Below are 16,340 nucleotides of genomic sequence, written 5' to 3' on the forward strand. Positions count from 1 at the left end.
CACTTTCAGTAGACTTTTCTACACCTAGGCATTGGCATTTCCATACCAGGTCGTGATGTAACCAGTTAGAATATAAATGCACATTTATAGAAGTTTAAGATTTTTAGCGACATTTTAGTAAGAAGGGGGCATGAGAAGGCCTTGGCGAGTAGAGTAAAGGAAAACCCCAAGGCATTCTTCAATTATGTGAAGAACAAAAGGTTGACAGGAGTGAAGATGTGCCTGGAGGCTGTGGAATGAGCGAGGTCCTCAATGAATACTTCTCTTCGGTATTCACCAATGAGAGGGAACTTGATGATGGTGCATACTGATATTAAAGGAGAAGAGGTGTTGGAGTTGTTAAAATACATTAGGACGGATAAGTCCCTGGGGCTTGATGGAATATTCCCCAGGCTGCTCCACGAAGCGAGGGAAGAGATTGCTGAGCCTCTGGCTAGGATCTTTATGTCCTCATAATGGGTAGTCTCCAGCCCCTTGGTATGAACATCAAATTCTCCAACTTCTGGTAGTTCCCTTCCCCCATCCCACTTTCACTCTGCCTCCTCTTCTAGTTGCCTTTCTCATAATTCTGCCTTCTTCTACTACCCATAGTGCTTTCCCCTTACATTCCTTCTTCACCTCTCCTGCCTTTTGACCATAGCATCTCCAGTGTACTTTGTGTTTACTGTTCTTTATGTCCTCGTTGTCCACAGGAATGGTACCGGAGGATTGGGGTGAGGCAAAAGTTGTCCCCTTGTTCAAAAAAGGTAGTAGGGATAGTCCAGGTAATTATAGACCAGCGAGCCTTACATCTGTGGTGGTAAAGCTGTTGGAAAAGATTCTTAGAGATAGAATCTATGGTCATTTAGAAAATCATGGTCTGATCAGGGACAGTCAGCATGGCTTTGTGAAGGGCAGATTGTGTCTAACAAGCCTGATAGAATTCTTTAAGGAGGTGACCAGGCATATAGATGAGGGTAGTTCAGTGGATGTGATCTACATGTATTTTAGTAAGGCATTTGACAAGGTACCACACAGTAGGTTTATTCAGAAAGTCAGGAGCATGGGATCCAGGGAAGTTTGGCTAGGTGGATTCAGAATTGGCTTGCCTGGAGAAAGTAGAGGGTCGTGGTGGAGGGAATACATTCAGATTGGAGGGTTGTGACTAGTGGTGTCCCACAAGTATTGGTTCTGGGACCTCTACTTTTCGTGATTTTTATTAACGACCTGGATATGGGGGTAGAAAGGCGGGTTGGCAATTTTGCAGATGACACAAAAGTTGGTGGTGTTGTGGATAGTGTTGAGGATTGTCGAAGATTGCAGAGAGACATTGATAGGATGCAGAAGTGGGCTGAGAAGTGGCAGATGGAGTTCAACCCGGAGAAGTGTGAGGTGGTACACTTTGGAAGGACAAACTCCAAGGCCAAGTACAAAGTAAATGGCAGGATACTTGGTAGTGTGGAGGAGCAGAGGGATCTGGGGTTACATGTCCACAGATCCCTGAAAGTTGCCTCACAGGTAGATAGGGTAGTTAAGAAAGCTTATGGAGTGTTAGCTTTCATAAGTCGAGGGATAGAGTTTAAGAGTCGCGGGGTAATGATGCAGCTCTATAAAACTCTGGTTAGGCCACACTTGGAGTATTGTGTCCAGTTCTGGTCACCTCACTATAGGAAGGACGTGGAAGCATTGGAAAGGGTACAGAGGAGATTTACCAGGATGCTGCCTGGTTTAGAGAGTATGCATTTTGATCAGAGATTAAGGGAGCTAGGGCTTTACTCTCTGGAGAGAAGGAGGATGAGAGGAGACATGATAAAGGTATACAAGATATTAAGAGGAATAGACAGAGTGGACAGCCAGCATCTCTTCCCCAGGGCACCACTGCTCAGTACAAGAGGACATGGCTTTAAGGTAAGGGGAGGGAAGTTCAAGGGGGATATTAGAGGAAGGTTTTTCACTTAGAGAGTGGTTGGTGCGTGGAATGCACTGCCTGAGTCAGTGGTGGAGGCAGATACACTAGTGAAATTTAAGAGACTACTAGACAGGTATATGGAGGAATTTAAGGTGGGGGGTTATATGGGTGGCAGGGTTTAAGGGTCAGCACAACATTGTGGGCCAAAGGGCCTGTAATGTGCTGTATTGTTCTATGTTCTATTCCAAATCTACACAAAATCCTAAGAAATTAGAGATGCTTTCCTGCCTTCCTTATGATGGCACATATATGTAATTCCCCTTATATGATAATGCAAAGGAATTTTAAGTCACTGAAGCCCTCCACCTCTGATCCCTAATGAGGACAGGCTTATGAACCTCCAGCTTCTTCCTCCTATAGTCAATATTCAGCTCTTCGAGATTGCAGGAGGTTATTGTTGTGGCACTAATGAACTTGCTGATTAGTGCTGATTCGTCACCACCTTTGATTCAACCAGCAACAGTGGTATTGTCAGCAAACTTAAATATGCTATTGGGGCCAAACTTAGCCCACAAATATAGATATAAAGTGCGTAAAGCAGGGGGCTAAGCACCTGTACTGATGGTGATTGTAGAGAAGACGCTGTTGCCAATCCATTCTGACTGGGGTCTTCAGTGAGGAAATTCAGTTGCACAAGGAGGTATCAAGGCCCAGGTCCTAGAGCTTAGTGATTAACTTTGAGGGAATGATTGTACTGAATGCTGAGCTGAATTTATGCACTTTCATTGTTCAGCTGTTCCAGAGCTGAGTGAAAGATCAATTAAGTGGCGTCGGCTGTTGACCTATTGTGCTAGTAGGAAAATTGGAGTGGATCCAGGTCACTCCTTAGGCACGAGTTGAAGTGCTTCCTGACCAACTTCTCAAAGAACTTTGTCACAGTGGATGTAAGTACTACTGGATGATAGATATTAAGGCATGTTACCACGTTCTGCTTGAAGCAGGTTGGTACCTCAGACTATGAAGCATGAGGCTGAAGATATCTGTAAATACTCTAGCCAATTGATTAGCACAGGTCTTCAGTACTCAGCCAGGTACATCATCTGGGTCAAATGCTTTCCATGGATTCACCCTCCTGAAGGATGCTCTCACTTCAGCTGCAGAGACTGAAATCACAGAGTCATTGACGGCTTTGGAGTTTGTGAAGTTGCCTCTATCTGAGAGTGAAACATTGTCATTCATGCTACCTGGTTTTGCTTTGTATGAGTTGATAGCATTCAAGCCCTGCCACAGCTGTCAAGGATCCCTCTGTGATTCAAGTTTAGTCAAGAATTGCCATAACTCGGTGAAACAGAAACAGAGAATGCAGCAATCCCTCACTACCCTTAGATACAGCAATCAGCCCTAAAGTCCTCTCTCTTGCTCTCCAGTGACTGCGCATTGGCCAGGAGAGTACTAGGGAGAGGTGGTCATGTTCCCATTTGCTCCAGTCTGGCTTGAGGTTTCTTGTGATACATTCTTTTTCTGTGATGGCAGACATCTGGTCACTTCAAGTCGCTGAGACTTCAGGCTTATTAGGAGATTGTAAGCTCACTAGTGCATTTAGATAGTTCAAAAGTAAGTTTCTTAAAGGGAAATTACAGGCTGCAGATTGCAGCAATAACTGTTGATTAGATGTATATTCAGCAATTTTGTGAGCTGCCAACAAAACGTCACCATATATTGCCAGCACCATATTTTGGCATTAATAGTGACCCTTCAAGAGTTACTAGAATCAGACATTGTTCCAGAGGACTAGAAAATGGCAAATGTCACTCCACTCTTTAAGAAGGGAGGGAGGCAAAATATACAGGAAGTTATTGGCAGATTAGCCTGACTTAAGTGGTTGGGAAGATCTTGGAGTCTATTATTAAGGATGAGGTTTCAAGGTACTTGGAAACACATGATTAAAATAGGCTAGAGGATTGGGAAGCTTTTAAAAATCAACAGAATGCAACTAAAAAGGAGGGAAAATATGTTAGGCAATATTATAAAAGAGGATACCAAAAGTTTTTTTCAGATATATAAAGAGTAAAAGAGAGGTGAGAGTGGATATTGGACCATTGGAAAATGACACTGGAGTGGTAGTAATGGAGGACAAAGAAATGGCAGACAAATTCAGTCAGTATTTTCTGTCAGTCTCCACTGTGGAAGACACCAACAGTATGCCAGAAAATAGAGCGTGTCAGGAGCAGAAGAGAGAGTAATTGAAATTACAAAGGAGAAGGTGCTTGGAAAACTGAAAGGTGTGATGGTAGGTAAGTCACTTGGATCAGATGGGCTACACCCCAGGGCTCTGAAAGAGGTGGCTGAAGAGATTTTGGAGACATTAGTAGTGAACTTTTAAGAATTACTAAGTTCTGGAATGGTTCTGGAGGACAAGAAAATTTCAAATATCACTCCACACTTTATGAAGGGAAGGAGGCAAAAGAAAGGAAATTATAGGCCAGTTTGCCTGACTTCAGAGGTTGGGAAGATGTTAAGAGTCAATTATTAAGGATGAAGTTTTGGGGTAATTGGAGGCACATGATAAAACAGGCCAAAGTCAGTATGCTTTCCTTACAAACCTGCTGGAATTCTTTGAGGAAATAACAGACAGGATAGATAAAGGAGAGTAAGTGGACGCTGTTTCCTTGGATTTTAAGAAGGCCTTCGACAAGGTGCCACACATGAGGCTGCTTAACAAGATAAGGGCCCATAGCATTAAAGGAAAAATACTAGCATGGATAGAGGATTGGCTGACAGAGTGGGAATAAAGGGACCTTTACTGGTTGGCTGCTGGTGACTAGTGATGTTCCGCAGGGGTCGGTGTTACGACTGCTTCTTGTCAGATTATATGCTCATGATGTGGCTGACAGAATTGATGGCTTTGTGATAATTTGCAGACAATAAGAATATAGGTAAAGGGACAGGTACTGTTGAGGAAGCAGAGAGTCTGCAGAAGGACATAAGCAGATTAGGAAAATGAACAAAGAAGTGGTAGATGGAATATAATGCAGGGAAGTGTATGGTCATGCACTTTGGCAGAAGGAATAAAGGCATAGACTAAATGGGGAGAAAATTCAGAAATCAGAGGTGTAAAGATACTTGGAAGTCCTCGTGCAGGATTCCCTAAAGGTTAACTTGCAGATTGAGCTGGTGGTAAGGAAGGCAAATGCAATGTTAGCATTCAGTTCCAGAGGACGAGAATATAAAAGCAAAGAAATAATTCTGAGGCTTTATAAGGCATTGGTCAGACACACTTGGAGTATTGTGAGCAGTTTTGGGCCCCTTATTTAAGATGTGCTGGCATTAGGGAAGATCCAGAGGAGGTTTATGAGAATAACTCCAGGAATGAATGCTCTGGGTATATACTCACTGGTGTTTAGAAGAATGAGGGGAAATCTCATTGAAACATTGTATTGAAAGACCTAGATAGAGTTGATCTGGATAGGATGTTTCCGATAGTGGGAGAATCGAGGGCCAGAGTGCACAGCTTCAGAATATAGCAACATCCCTTTAGAACAGAGATGAGGAGGAATTTCTTTAACCAGAGGGTGGTGAATCTGTGGAATTCATCGCAGAGCCAGCTTTGAAAGCCAAGTCATTGGGTATATTTAAAGTGAAGGTTGATAGGATCCTGATTAGTAAGGGCATCAAAGTTTATGGGGAGAAGGCAGGAGATGAGATTGAGAGTGATAATAAATCAGCTTTGATGGAAAGGTGGAGGAGACTCATTGGGCCAAATGACCTAATTCTGTTCCTATGTCTTATGGTGTAATACAGGATACAACCAATTATATCAATTGTAAATAGCAGCTTTATCTTTGCTTGAAAATTCTCTTCACAATTTCTTACTATTTGTAAACCTTTGCTGTTCTTTGTACCTCACGTTCATCAGGATTGTGCTAATGCAGAATGTCTTTTTCATTTAGTTCTGAAATATAACATTTTACCTAAGGAATGCTGCGTTGCATGGAAACACTGGCAGTGAACTACACATAGCTGACACATTTGGAGCAAAGCTGTGGACCAAGACCAAGGAACTTACTACAGACTTCAGGAGAGGGAAACCAGAGGTCAGTCCTCATCAGAGGATCAGAGGTGGAGAAGGTTAGCAACTTTAAATTCATGGTTGTAACTATTTCAGAGGTCATGTCTTGGAACCAGATTTAAGTACAATTGTGAAGGAAGCACAGCAGTGGCTCTACTTTCTTAGGATTCAGCAGAGATGCGACATGATATCTAAAATTTTGTCAAACTTCTATGGATGTGTAGTGGAGAGTGTATTGACTGGTTCTTTCGTGGCCTGGTATGGAAACGCTGATGCCTTTGTATTTAAAATCCTACAAAAGGTAGCGGATTCGGCCCAGTACATCATGGGTAAAGCCCTCCCAACTAATAAGCACATCTACATGAAATGTTGTTATAGGAAAGCAGCATCCATCATCAGAGATCCCCACCATCCGTGTCATGCTCTCTTCTAGCTGCTACCATCAAATAGAAGGTATAATTGCTTTAGAACTTGCACCACCAGGTTCAGGAACAGTTTCTACCCCTCAACCATCAGGCACCTGAAAAAAAGGGACAACTACACTCACTTGTCTCATCACTGAAATGTCCCCATAACCAATGATCTCACTTCAAGGACTCTTATCTTCTGATGAACCCCAAACTTCAGGTTACTGAAGCACAGTTCAGGAGGAACACGTGGCTGAGGTTCACAGATCATCATTTGCATCCTTTGTCTGGTCAGGAATTGAGCTATTGGGAATCTGGATAAAAGCCAGTAAGTGTTCCAATAAAGTGAGGTTCAGAAATCCTAACTGCATGTAATCTACTTAAACCTGTTCTCTTCTGTCACTGACTCCAATTGGCTTTCAATTTGATTAGTTATTTTAGTCTGACTGTCTGAAGGTGATGTTTCTTATCATTAATACGTTTATAAAGATTGCAAATTGCAAAACTAACTTATTTTGCAAGAGTTAAAATGTGAAGGACATTCTGCTTGAGAAAACCAATAGAAGCAATCAAGACATACAGTCGGCCCTCCTTATCCACAGGGGATTAGTTCCGTGACCCCTCGCGGATACCAAAAAATGTGGATGCTCAAGTCTCTTAATTCAACCTATCTCAATGCGGTGGACCTTAGGACCAAGCGGAACCCCGGACCTTATTTAACCTGTCTCAGTGCGGTGGATATTAGGACCCAGCGACAGAGCTCTGAATCTGCCGTGTTTCTGTTCATGAAAATAATCACGATCATGATTGAAAATAAAGTGGAAGTAATAAAGTGATTGCAAAGAGGTGAAACGCCATCGGTCATTGGAAAAGCGTTAGGCTACAGTCGGTCAACGATCGGAACAATTTTAAAGGCTAAAGTGAGAAAGGCCCTGCCCCGATGAACGCTACAATTATTACTAAGCAACGCAGTGGTTTAATTATTAGGCTTTGGTATTTTGGGTTTTTGATCCTCCACATCCACATGGATGGACAGTGCGCTTGGGAGCAATCTGTCACTGGATCGCCCGGCGTTGAAACATGCGTTTCTTAACTGTTTTATATGCATAGAAAGGTAAAATATATACTATATACTAAGACAAACGTTTGACTAACTGACGCTAAATAATACCGGATGTACCTGTTCCGACTTACTTAGTTAAGAGAACTTCTGGGTTTTTTTCAATCCCGATCCACGATAACCTACGCACATCCTCTTGCATACTTTAAATCATCTCTAGATTACTTATAATACCTAATACAATGTAAATGCTCTGTAAAATAGTTGTTATACTGCATTGTTTAGGGAATAATGACAAGAAAAAAATGTCTGTACGTGCTCGAACAACAAGTGCTGGAAGAGCACTTCCGGGTTTTCATGATTCGCGGTTGGTTGAATTTGCGCATGCGGAACTCGTGGATAAGGAGTGCTGACTGTAATTAGTTCTACCGAATTGCACCCTTGCAAATGAAATGTGTTTTGTGTTATTGCTGACATCTAGTGGTGATGCATTGAATTTTGTGCCTGCTACCTGATGAAATGTGTTTTATGTTTTGTACAACTGATAAGTACCTGAAGTCAGTTATTGACAATAGCATCAAGAACAAATTGCTGTATCAGGTAAATATTACTGTACCATGATACAGAAGTGTAAGTAAATAAGCTGAATGTTTGTTTCTCCATGGGTTCCCACACAAAATGCTGGAGGAACTCAGCAGGCCAGGCAGCATCTATGGAAAAGAGTACAGTCGATGTTTCGGGCCGAAACCCCTCTCCAGTCCTGCCGAACGGTTTCGGCCTGAAACGTTGACTCCACTTTTTTCCATAGATGCTGCCTGCCCTGCTGATTTTCCCCATTTGTTCATGGATTCCCAGTTGGTGGCCTGTCACTTAAGTGCCATTTTGCAGTTTGCACTTTTGAACTTTAGCTCTGTTAGATTTGTATTCTGATCAGAAATAAAACTCCAATTACATTTAACATTTACGCTGCCCATGTAAATTTAAATATTTCAGGAGGCTTGATGGATAGTGGCATTTATAAACCTCACAATTTGCATTAACAACTAATTTAAAAATACATCATTGTACGCGGAATAGAAATGAGCATTCAAGTACATCAGAATGAGCTACTGAAAAAGCTGTTCACCAACAGGTGCCTGCTCCATTCAACAACCTCTTCCAGTAATGAACAATGCTTCAACTGTCCAAAGCATCAGTGTCACAGCAAAGGAGTGAGGTGTTTTGATATTTTAGTTTTGATTCCAATTTTTAATAAATTACATATTTATTAAATATGAGAATATATGAGAATATTATAACATATAAGATTATTAAGGGATTGGACAAGATAGAGGCAGGAAATATGTTCCAGATGCTGGGAGATGCCAGAGGGCATGGTTTAAGAATAAGGGGTAGGTCATTTAGGACAGAGTTAAGGAAAAACTTCTTCTCCCAGAGATTTGTGGGGGTGTGGAATGCACTGCCTCAGAAGGCAGTGGAGGCCAATTCTCTGGATGCTTTCAAGAAGGAGCTAGATAGGTATCTTATGGATAGGGGAATCAAGGGGTATGGGGACAAGGCAGGAAGTGGGTATTGATAGTAGATGATCAGCCATGATCTCAGAATGGCGGTGCAGGCTCGAAGGGCCGAATGGTCTACTTCTGCACCTATTGTCTATTGTCTATAAATCAGTGTGAATTAGGGACTAATCAAAAGAGGATAAATTCCATACCATAAAGGGATACTCTAATTTGGCACTGTATTTCAATGACAAGAAAGTAGAAAATGGCTAGCATGTCTAAACATTGGATTCCACCTGTTTTGTTGTGCTAAATGTGTTGCTTTTCACGCTAATGCCTGTAAACATTGATGAAGTTGCCCAGAAATACAGTAGACCCAACACTATAGTGGTTTGCAAAAATGGGCACATTTTGCTTTTGTGCAAGATTCACAGAACTCATTTGAACTTGTGATGCTGAACCATTTTTTTCTAAAATTCTAACCATTTTATTAGTAAAACCCATGTGTTCATTAACACATTGATTTGTCAGTTATTCACTAAATAGACCAACAGCATCATTAAATTGTCTACAAACAGAGCACAATGCCACATTATAAAGAGCCTGGAAACACTGTAGCAGCTATTTTAGTAAAGATTCACTTAGTTTAACGCATAGGCATTTGAGAGCACATCCCTGGAGCTATACATTTGGCAAGATTGCAAATATTCAAACTTAGGAAGTTACTGCATTTCTTTTCAGTGGAAGCACCATCTGGTCCGACTGCAGGACCAGGCATCAGGAGGGCTGGGAACTGGCCGCAGACTGCACTGCTGACACTGCCTCCCTTTGCACCAGCACACAGATTCAAGGTTTACACACACATAGTTTCTGCTGGTTGTACTCACTGTGACTGGAGCAATGTTCAGGGTGCAAGCCCTCATTTGGTTGAGTGTAATTGCCCTCTTCCTGCCAGCGAGCGGTTTCGTGGGATGAAGTGACTGTTGCCATTTTCATCTGTTGGCACAAGTGAGTCTCCTGATGCCGATAGCTTAGCTCTTCTAAAGGTTCCTCAGAGTCCTCATCTGAAGCATATGGTGGATAGAACAGAATCATTCATCATTTCCTTACGTTTTATGCTTTCTAGCCAGACCAACTGATGCCAGTTTTATTGTGCCATCCACCTTAGTACACATTTCAGTTCCTCTTTGTATTTCCTTCACATGATGATATCATCAATGTGTAGATTACATAACAACAGATACTGTAAGGGTTGTGACATCTAACCTCAACCAATAACTGTTAATAAACCAAAGTGCATGTTACCCTTAAAGCAGCCAAAAACATATATGCTAAAAGTTTCTCCCCATCCCCACATTAAAAAGCATCACTACAAGGTTCATTAAGAACAAAAGGGTGCAGATGGCCCGCTGTAAAGAGTAGAGGAGTCTGTAACCTTGTGCGGTTCACACACTGCTCAGATTGTGGCCTGGTGTTGCTACAGATTGCAGGAACTTGAGACTCAGTGACCAATATTGCCCCGTTCCAATCTTCAGGGGGAAGAGGTCTCCCCCCCAGAAGGATCACATTATGCTCCTCCCTCCTCAATTCACTCTCTTTTCCATGGCAACCTCAGGATGCCATGAAGCAATTTTTGTAGAGGTGCACTTTCCCAGGTCAGTGCACAAAGAGCACAGATAGCCTCGGCAGCAGCAGTCTTGTGAATGCACAGTACACATTTGAGCAGGCTTAAAGGGTAGCAGACCACAGTGGTGACCTGCACTGCGCTCTCTCTACAGGTGCTACACCGTGTTATGCATAGTAACTTCATGACTTGCATATGGCATGATCAAAATACCATGGAAACAAAAAGTTTTCACTGTATCTCAGTGCATGTGACAAAAAGAAACCAATACTAATCTAATATTGCAAAGTCTGTGTGACTTTCCATTTGGTACTTGCATTACACACAGAACCCACCCACATTGCACACCAAATGTAAGAGTACATCTAGACATTTATATGGTTATGTGGCTAAGTAAGAGTAATGGCACCAATATACAGAATATAACCTGCATCATACATCAACATTGTGTCTTATGCTTTTTATGAGGCACTCAATATCTCTATCCAACTTGCTTCCTACAGCACCTGAATTATCAGTGAGTCAAATCAGAAACTGGAAGCATGGGATTGGGAGATTTTTCAACCTGATGAAATGAACATCAATTTTTGTAACATTCAGTAACTACTTCCCTCTTCCCCTTGCCCTCCACCGCTCCCGTTTTCCCTAATCCCTGTAGAACCACTCTTTCCCCTCCCCCAATCTCATGGCCTGCCCATCTCCTTCACCCTCTTCCCTTTGTTCCCTACCTCTTGCCCTTCATTCCATCCTACTGTCCTTTCCTATCAGACTCTTCCTTCTTCAACCATTTGCCTTCTTCACCTGTCAACCCTCAGCTTTCCTTTCCCCCCCCACCAGCCCTCCTGGATTCACCTGCTAGCTCCAGTTCCTTATTTGCTTATCATTTTATTCTGGATTTTGCCCACTTCTTTTCCAGTCTTAATGAGGTGTCTCAGCCCAAATATCAGTGGCTCATGGCCCCCCACTGATGTGACCTTCCCTGTGAGTTCTTCCAGCTTTTTGTGTGTTAATCCTAATTTTTCTTTTTCACTATTTATTTATTTGATAGTGTATAGTAATTGTATGCCTTTTCACAGTACTACTGTAGCAGAACAATAAATTACACATCATATCAGGCACCAATAATAAACCTGATTCTGAGTCTGACCACCCTGCACATTTTGAGATGTGGAAGGAAATCAGGAACTCCTGAGGAAAACTCATACAGTCACAGTGAAATTGTGCCATATCTACTCAGATGTGTCACAATCCAAGGTCAGGATTGAGCCTGGGCAATAGTACCTGATGTAGCACAGTAATCATGCCTTAATGAGAGGCCACACATTTCAGAAAGAAAAAGAACTAGTGAAGGACAAGTATCTGAAATATATCTGTGGATGAGATTCATGAGGATGCTGTCAGGGCTAGAAAGTTATAGCTATGCAGCAATATTATCCAGGCTGAGGCTAATTTGTTTTGAATAGCAAGACTAAAAGAAGAATAAGCTTGGGTGCATAAAATTATAAAGGAAGTCATTTCAATAGATGGAGAGGTAATGAGTAGGTTTGTTGATGTAAAGGAGGATTAGAGAAAAGCTAAAGACATTTTTTTTCACCCAAAGAAAGGTGGAATCTGGAGCACCAACTGGAAGGAAGGTGGAGGCAGAAAGTCTCTACATTCAGGACCTGAGAGGACACCTGAGTCTCTCTGTGAACTGAGAGCTGGGAAATGGGAGGGGCTTAAATAGCTCCATCGTTAGCTGGCGGGGCTAGAAGCATGTACCTACCATGGACAACTTCTATCCTGTTGTTATCGGACTAATGAATGGATCTCCCGTACATTGAAGATGCCAATATATACATATATTCATATGCCAATCTAGCTCGTCATGGCTCTTGCCTTTATTTGTTTTCCTGCACTCCACTTTTTTGGTAAGTGTACCACTACGTTCCGTTTTCCTACAATTATATGTTTATGTATGCCATGAGATCAGCCTAGATGGCATGCAAACAAAATGCTTATATTGTACAGTTTTATGTTTTTTCCACCAAAAGGGTGAAAAAAGGGTGAATCAGGAATGCTCTGCCTGAGAGGATGGTGGAGGCAAAAACTCACACAATATGAATTATCAAGACATATAAAGTCAAGGACTGGGTATAATTTTGTAGTCATTATTTAGGAGAGTATATAGTGACAGTGGAGGTAACTGACATTGAAATTAGACCAATTTCTGGGGTGAGAGAACTATTATATGGATAAAGACATTAGTTCTATATAAAAAGTGATTTTATTAAAATATAAAGGGCATGATAGGGTTGATACTGAGATACTTTCACAAGGGGGAGAATCTTGAACAAGGGACAATGGTCATTTAAAACCGAACAACACATGAAATCACACTTGAAGAGAACATGAAAATCTCTGAAATTCTCTAGAGAATTGTGGAAGCTGAATGACCGGGATATTGAAAGAGGAAGTAGATAGATTTTTCAAAAGATTAGGGAATTAAGAACTAATGGGAACTCGGCAAAGAGATGAGACCTGGGTCATATCAATCTTAATCACTTTGAATGGTAGGGAGGACTCAAGGGGCAGAATGGCCTACAGCCACTCAGTTTTCTTGAATTTGTATGAGTGCTGGTAAATAGAGTTGGTGTAGATTGATATTTTGATGGATATGATGGGCTGAAGGGTCTGCATTCATGCTGTATGATTGCATGACTGTGATTTTTATAAAGGAGTTGAACTGTTCTTTGGAAAATAAGAAGAGTAAAAGGAGTCAGCAACAGAGTGGATTAGAGAGAAGCAGATTCAGGCCTGGTCTACAGCCTTCCATAGTCATGCCTCACTGATCAGATTGATCAAGCAGTATACAAAAGCTGTAATGAATCTAACCCAGTTGATTATCCTCTCAAACATGCTATTTGTTTGTAATCATCATGCTTTTTGTTGACAGTTTTAGTGAAGATAATTTAAAAAAAATAATTTCTTAAGAAGGAAAAGCTTTTTAAAATAAATAATTCAGGTTTCTGCTAATGGAAAGCAATTTTCAAAATGCATCCCAGCCCACACTGGAACATTTATTTAGTGATGCAGTGCGGAGTGAGAGCTTCATGCCACACCTCCCTAGCAACCCCACAACCTCGATTAAGCCTAACCTAATCACAGGACAATTAACCTGCACAATACGTCTTTGGACTTGTGGGAGGAAACCAGAACACCAAGGGAAAACTCACTCATTCCCTGGGGACGATGTACAGAGTCTCCTTACAGAACAGCGCCAGAATTGAACTCCGAACTCTGGAACGCCTCAACCTGTAATAGCTTCCCACTAACAAAGCTTCAACATGTAGTTGAAGCAAAAGATCTCTCCAGATCATACTTCCAGACACTGCTAAAAGTAACCTCTGCCTAACAACATACAACCATCAGAAAACAACTCAACCTGCTGCAGCAACATGCTATGACAAAGGTCTGGATTGTAATGTACCATATTAAACACTTAATTAACTGGGGAAACAGAGACTGTGTTTGCATTTTAAAATAAAGCAGAACCAGTGCTGGTGAAAGAGGGAGCAGTTGCCTTGGGTGACATCTCACTTGAAACAGGTTTGGACTTCCGTCTTATAAACTGAATTATTTATCTGCCTAGGCAAGCTTTAATAGTTCTATGGGGTAGCGGAGTCATGGGGGAGGGGTTCAGCTGAGGGGAAATTTAGAAAGCAAAAATGAAAGGATGAACAAACCACACAGGTAATGAAATAGTAATGATACCCAGCGTGTGACAGGAAGGGACGGCAGGTGTTAAGGAAAATAGACATCACAGAATTTCTGTGATTGCAAAATTTCATAACCTCATGCAGACTATTAAAATGTATACAAGAACAACCCTTTATAACAGAAAAGAGGAAGAATTTCTTCAGCCAGCCAGAGGTGATGAATCTGTGGAATTCATTGCCATGGACAACTGTGGGGGCCAAGTCAATTAAAGCAGAGGTTGATAGATTCTTGATTAGAAAGGTTATGGGGAGAAGGCAAGAGAATGGGGTTGATAGGGATAATAAATCAAACATGATCAAATGGCGGAACAGATCTGATGGGCCAAGTGGCCTAATTCTGCTCTTATGTCATATGGTCTTATGGCTCTTTAATTAAATACCTATGGTACATATGCAAATTAATATTATCCAATAACCATTAGGGAGATGTAGCTGCAGGTTGACCTCGGCTGGAAACTAAATCTTCCATGGTTTTTGACATTTTGGGAAGGATGGCAGAAAGGAAAAGTTGGTGGGGTAGATGATAAAATCAGTAAGCCCTTCCGGAACGGATAATAGATGGCCATTTGAGACTGATCCCATTTGTTTCCTATTGCCCACAGAACCCATCCAAGTGCTAAGGAATCATCTTTTCAACTTGACATTCATTTCTGCTTTTTAACTCACTGGATATCGGCAATAATCTGTAGATCATTACAGGAGGTGCTCTTCTTTCAAATGTGCAGTATAATACAGATGCTGCGAGCAGTACTGGACACACCTAAAAAGATGAGGCATCAGCTGCAACACTGCAACTAATGTGGTAAATGGTACATAATGGGCAACGAGTTAAATGATCTCACAATCCAAGTAATTAAGCGAAGTTCTACATTTAACCATATAACAATTACAGCATGGAAACAGGCCATCTCGGCCCTTCTAGCCCATGCCAAATGCTTACTCTCACCTAGTCCCACTGACCTGCACTCAGCCCATACCCTCCATTCCTTTCCTGTCCATATACCTATCCAATTTTACTTTAAATGACAATACCGAACCTGCCTCTACCACTTCTAGTGAACACAAAGCACACTGCAGATGCTGTGGTCAAATCAAGACGTACAAAAAAGCTGGATGAACTCAGCAGGTCGGGCAGCATCCACTGAAAGAAGCAGTCAACGTTTTGGGTCGAGACCCTTCGTCAGGACAGTCCTGACAAAAGGTCTCGACCCGAAACGTTGACTGCTTCTTTCAACGGATGCTGCCCGACCTGCTGAGCTCATCCAGCTTTTTTGTACCACTTCTACTGGAATCTCATTCCACATAGCTACCACTCTCTGAGTAAAGAAATTCCCCCTCGTGTTACCCTTAAACTTCTGCTCCCTAACTCTCAACTCATGTCCTCTTGTTTGAATCTCCCCTACTCTCGATGGAAAAAACCTATCAACGTCAACTCTATCGATCCCCCTCATAATTTTAAATACCTCTATCAAGTCCCCCCTCAACCTTCTACGCTCCAAAGAATAAAGACCTAACTTGTTCAACCTTTCCCTGTAACTTAGGTGGTGAAACCCAGGTAACATTCTAGTAAATCTTTTCTATAGTCTCTATTTTGTTGACATCTTTCCTATAATTTGGTGACCAGAACTGTACACAATACTCCAAATTTGGCCTCATCAATGCCTTGTACAATTTTAACATTACATCCCAATTCCTATACTCAATGCTCTGATTTATAAAGGCCAACATACCAAAAGCTTTCTTCACCATCCTATCCACATGAGATTCCACCTTTAGGGAACTATGCACCATTATTCCTAGATCACTCTGTTCTACTGCATTCTTCAATGCCCTACCATTTACCATGTATGTCCTATTTGGATTATTCTTACCAAAATGTAGCACCTCACACTTCTCAGCATTAAACTCCATCTGCCATCTTTCAGCCCACTCTTCTAACTGGCAGAAATCTCTCTGCAAGCTTTGAAATCCTACTTCATTATCCACAACGCCACCTACCTTAGTATCATCTGCATACTTACTAATCCAATTTACC

The 16,340-nt window shown here is 41.7% G+C and overlaps 1 protein-coding gene across 2 annotated transcripts in view; it reads right to left on the reverse strand.

The window, feature by feature from the left end:
* The window catches only part of cabin1 (calcineurin binding protein 1), a 564,595-nt gene that overhangs the window by 25,882 nt on the left and 522,373 nt on the right, over positions 1–16,340 (reverse strand). For both annotated transcript variants that reach the window (XM_073055615.1, XM_073055613.1), the window contains one exon: positions 9,811–9,987. In XM_073055615.1, coding sequence (XP_072911716.1) covers positions 9,811–9,987 — 177 coding nt within the window. The remainder of the gene's footprint in view (positions 1–9,810; positions 9,988–16,340) is intronic.

Source organism: Hemitrygon akajei, chromosome 9 (assembly GCF_048418815.1).
Source record: "Hemitrygon akajei chromosome 9, sHemAka1.3, whole genome shotgun sequence".
Taxonomy (NCBI): Eukaryota; Metazoa; Chordata; class Chondrichthyes; order Myliobatiformes; family Dasyatidae; genus Hemitrygon; species Hemitrygon akajei.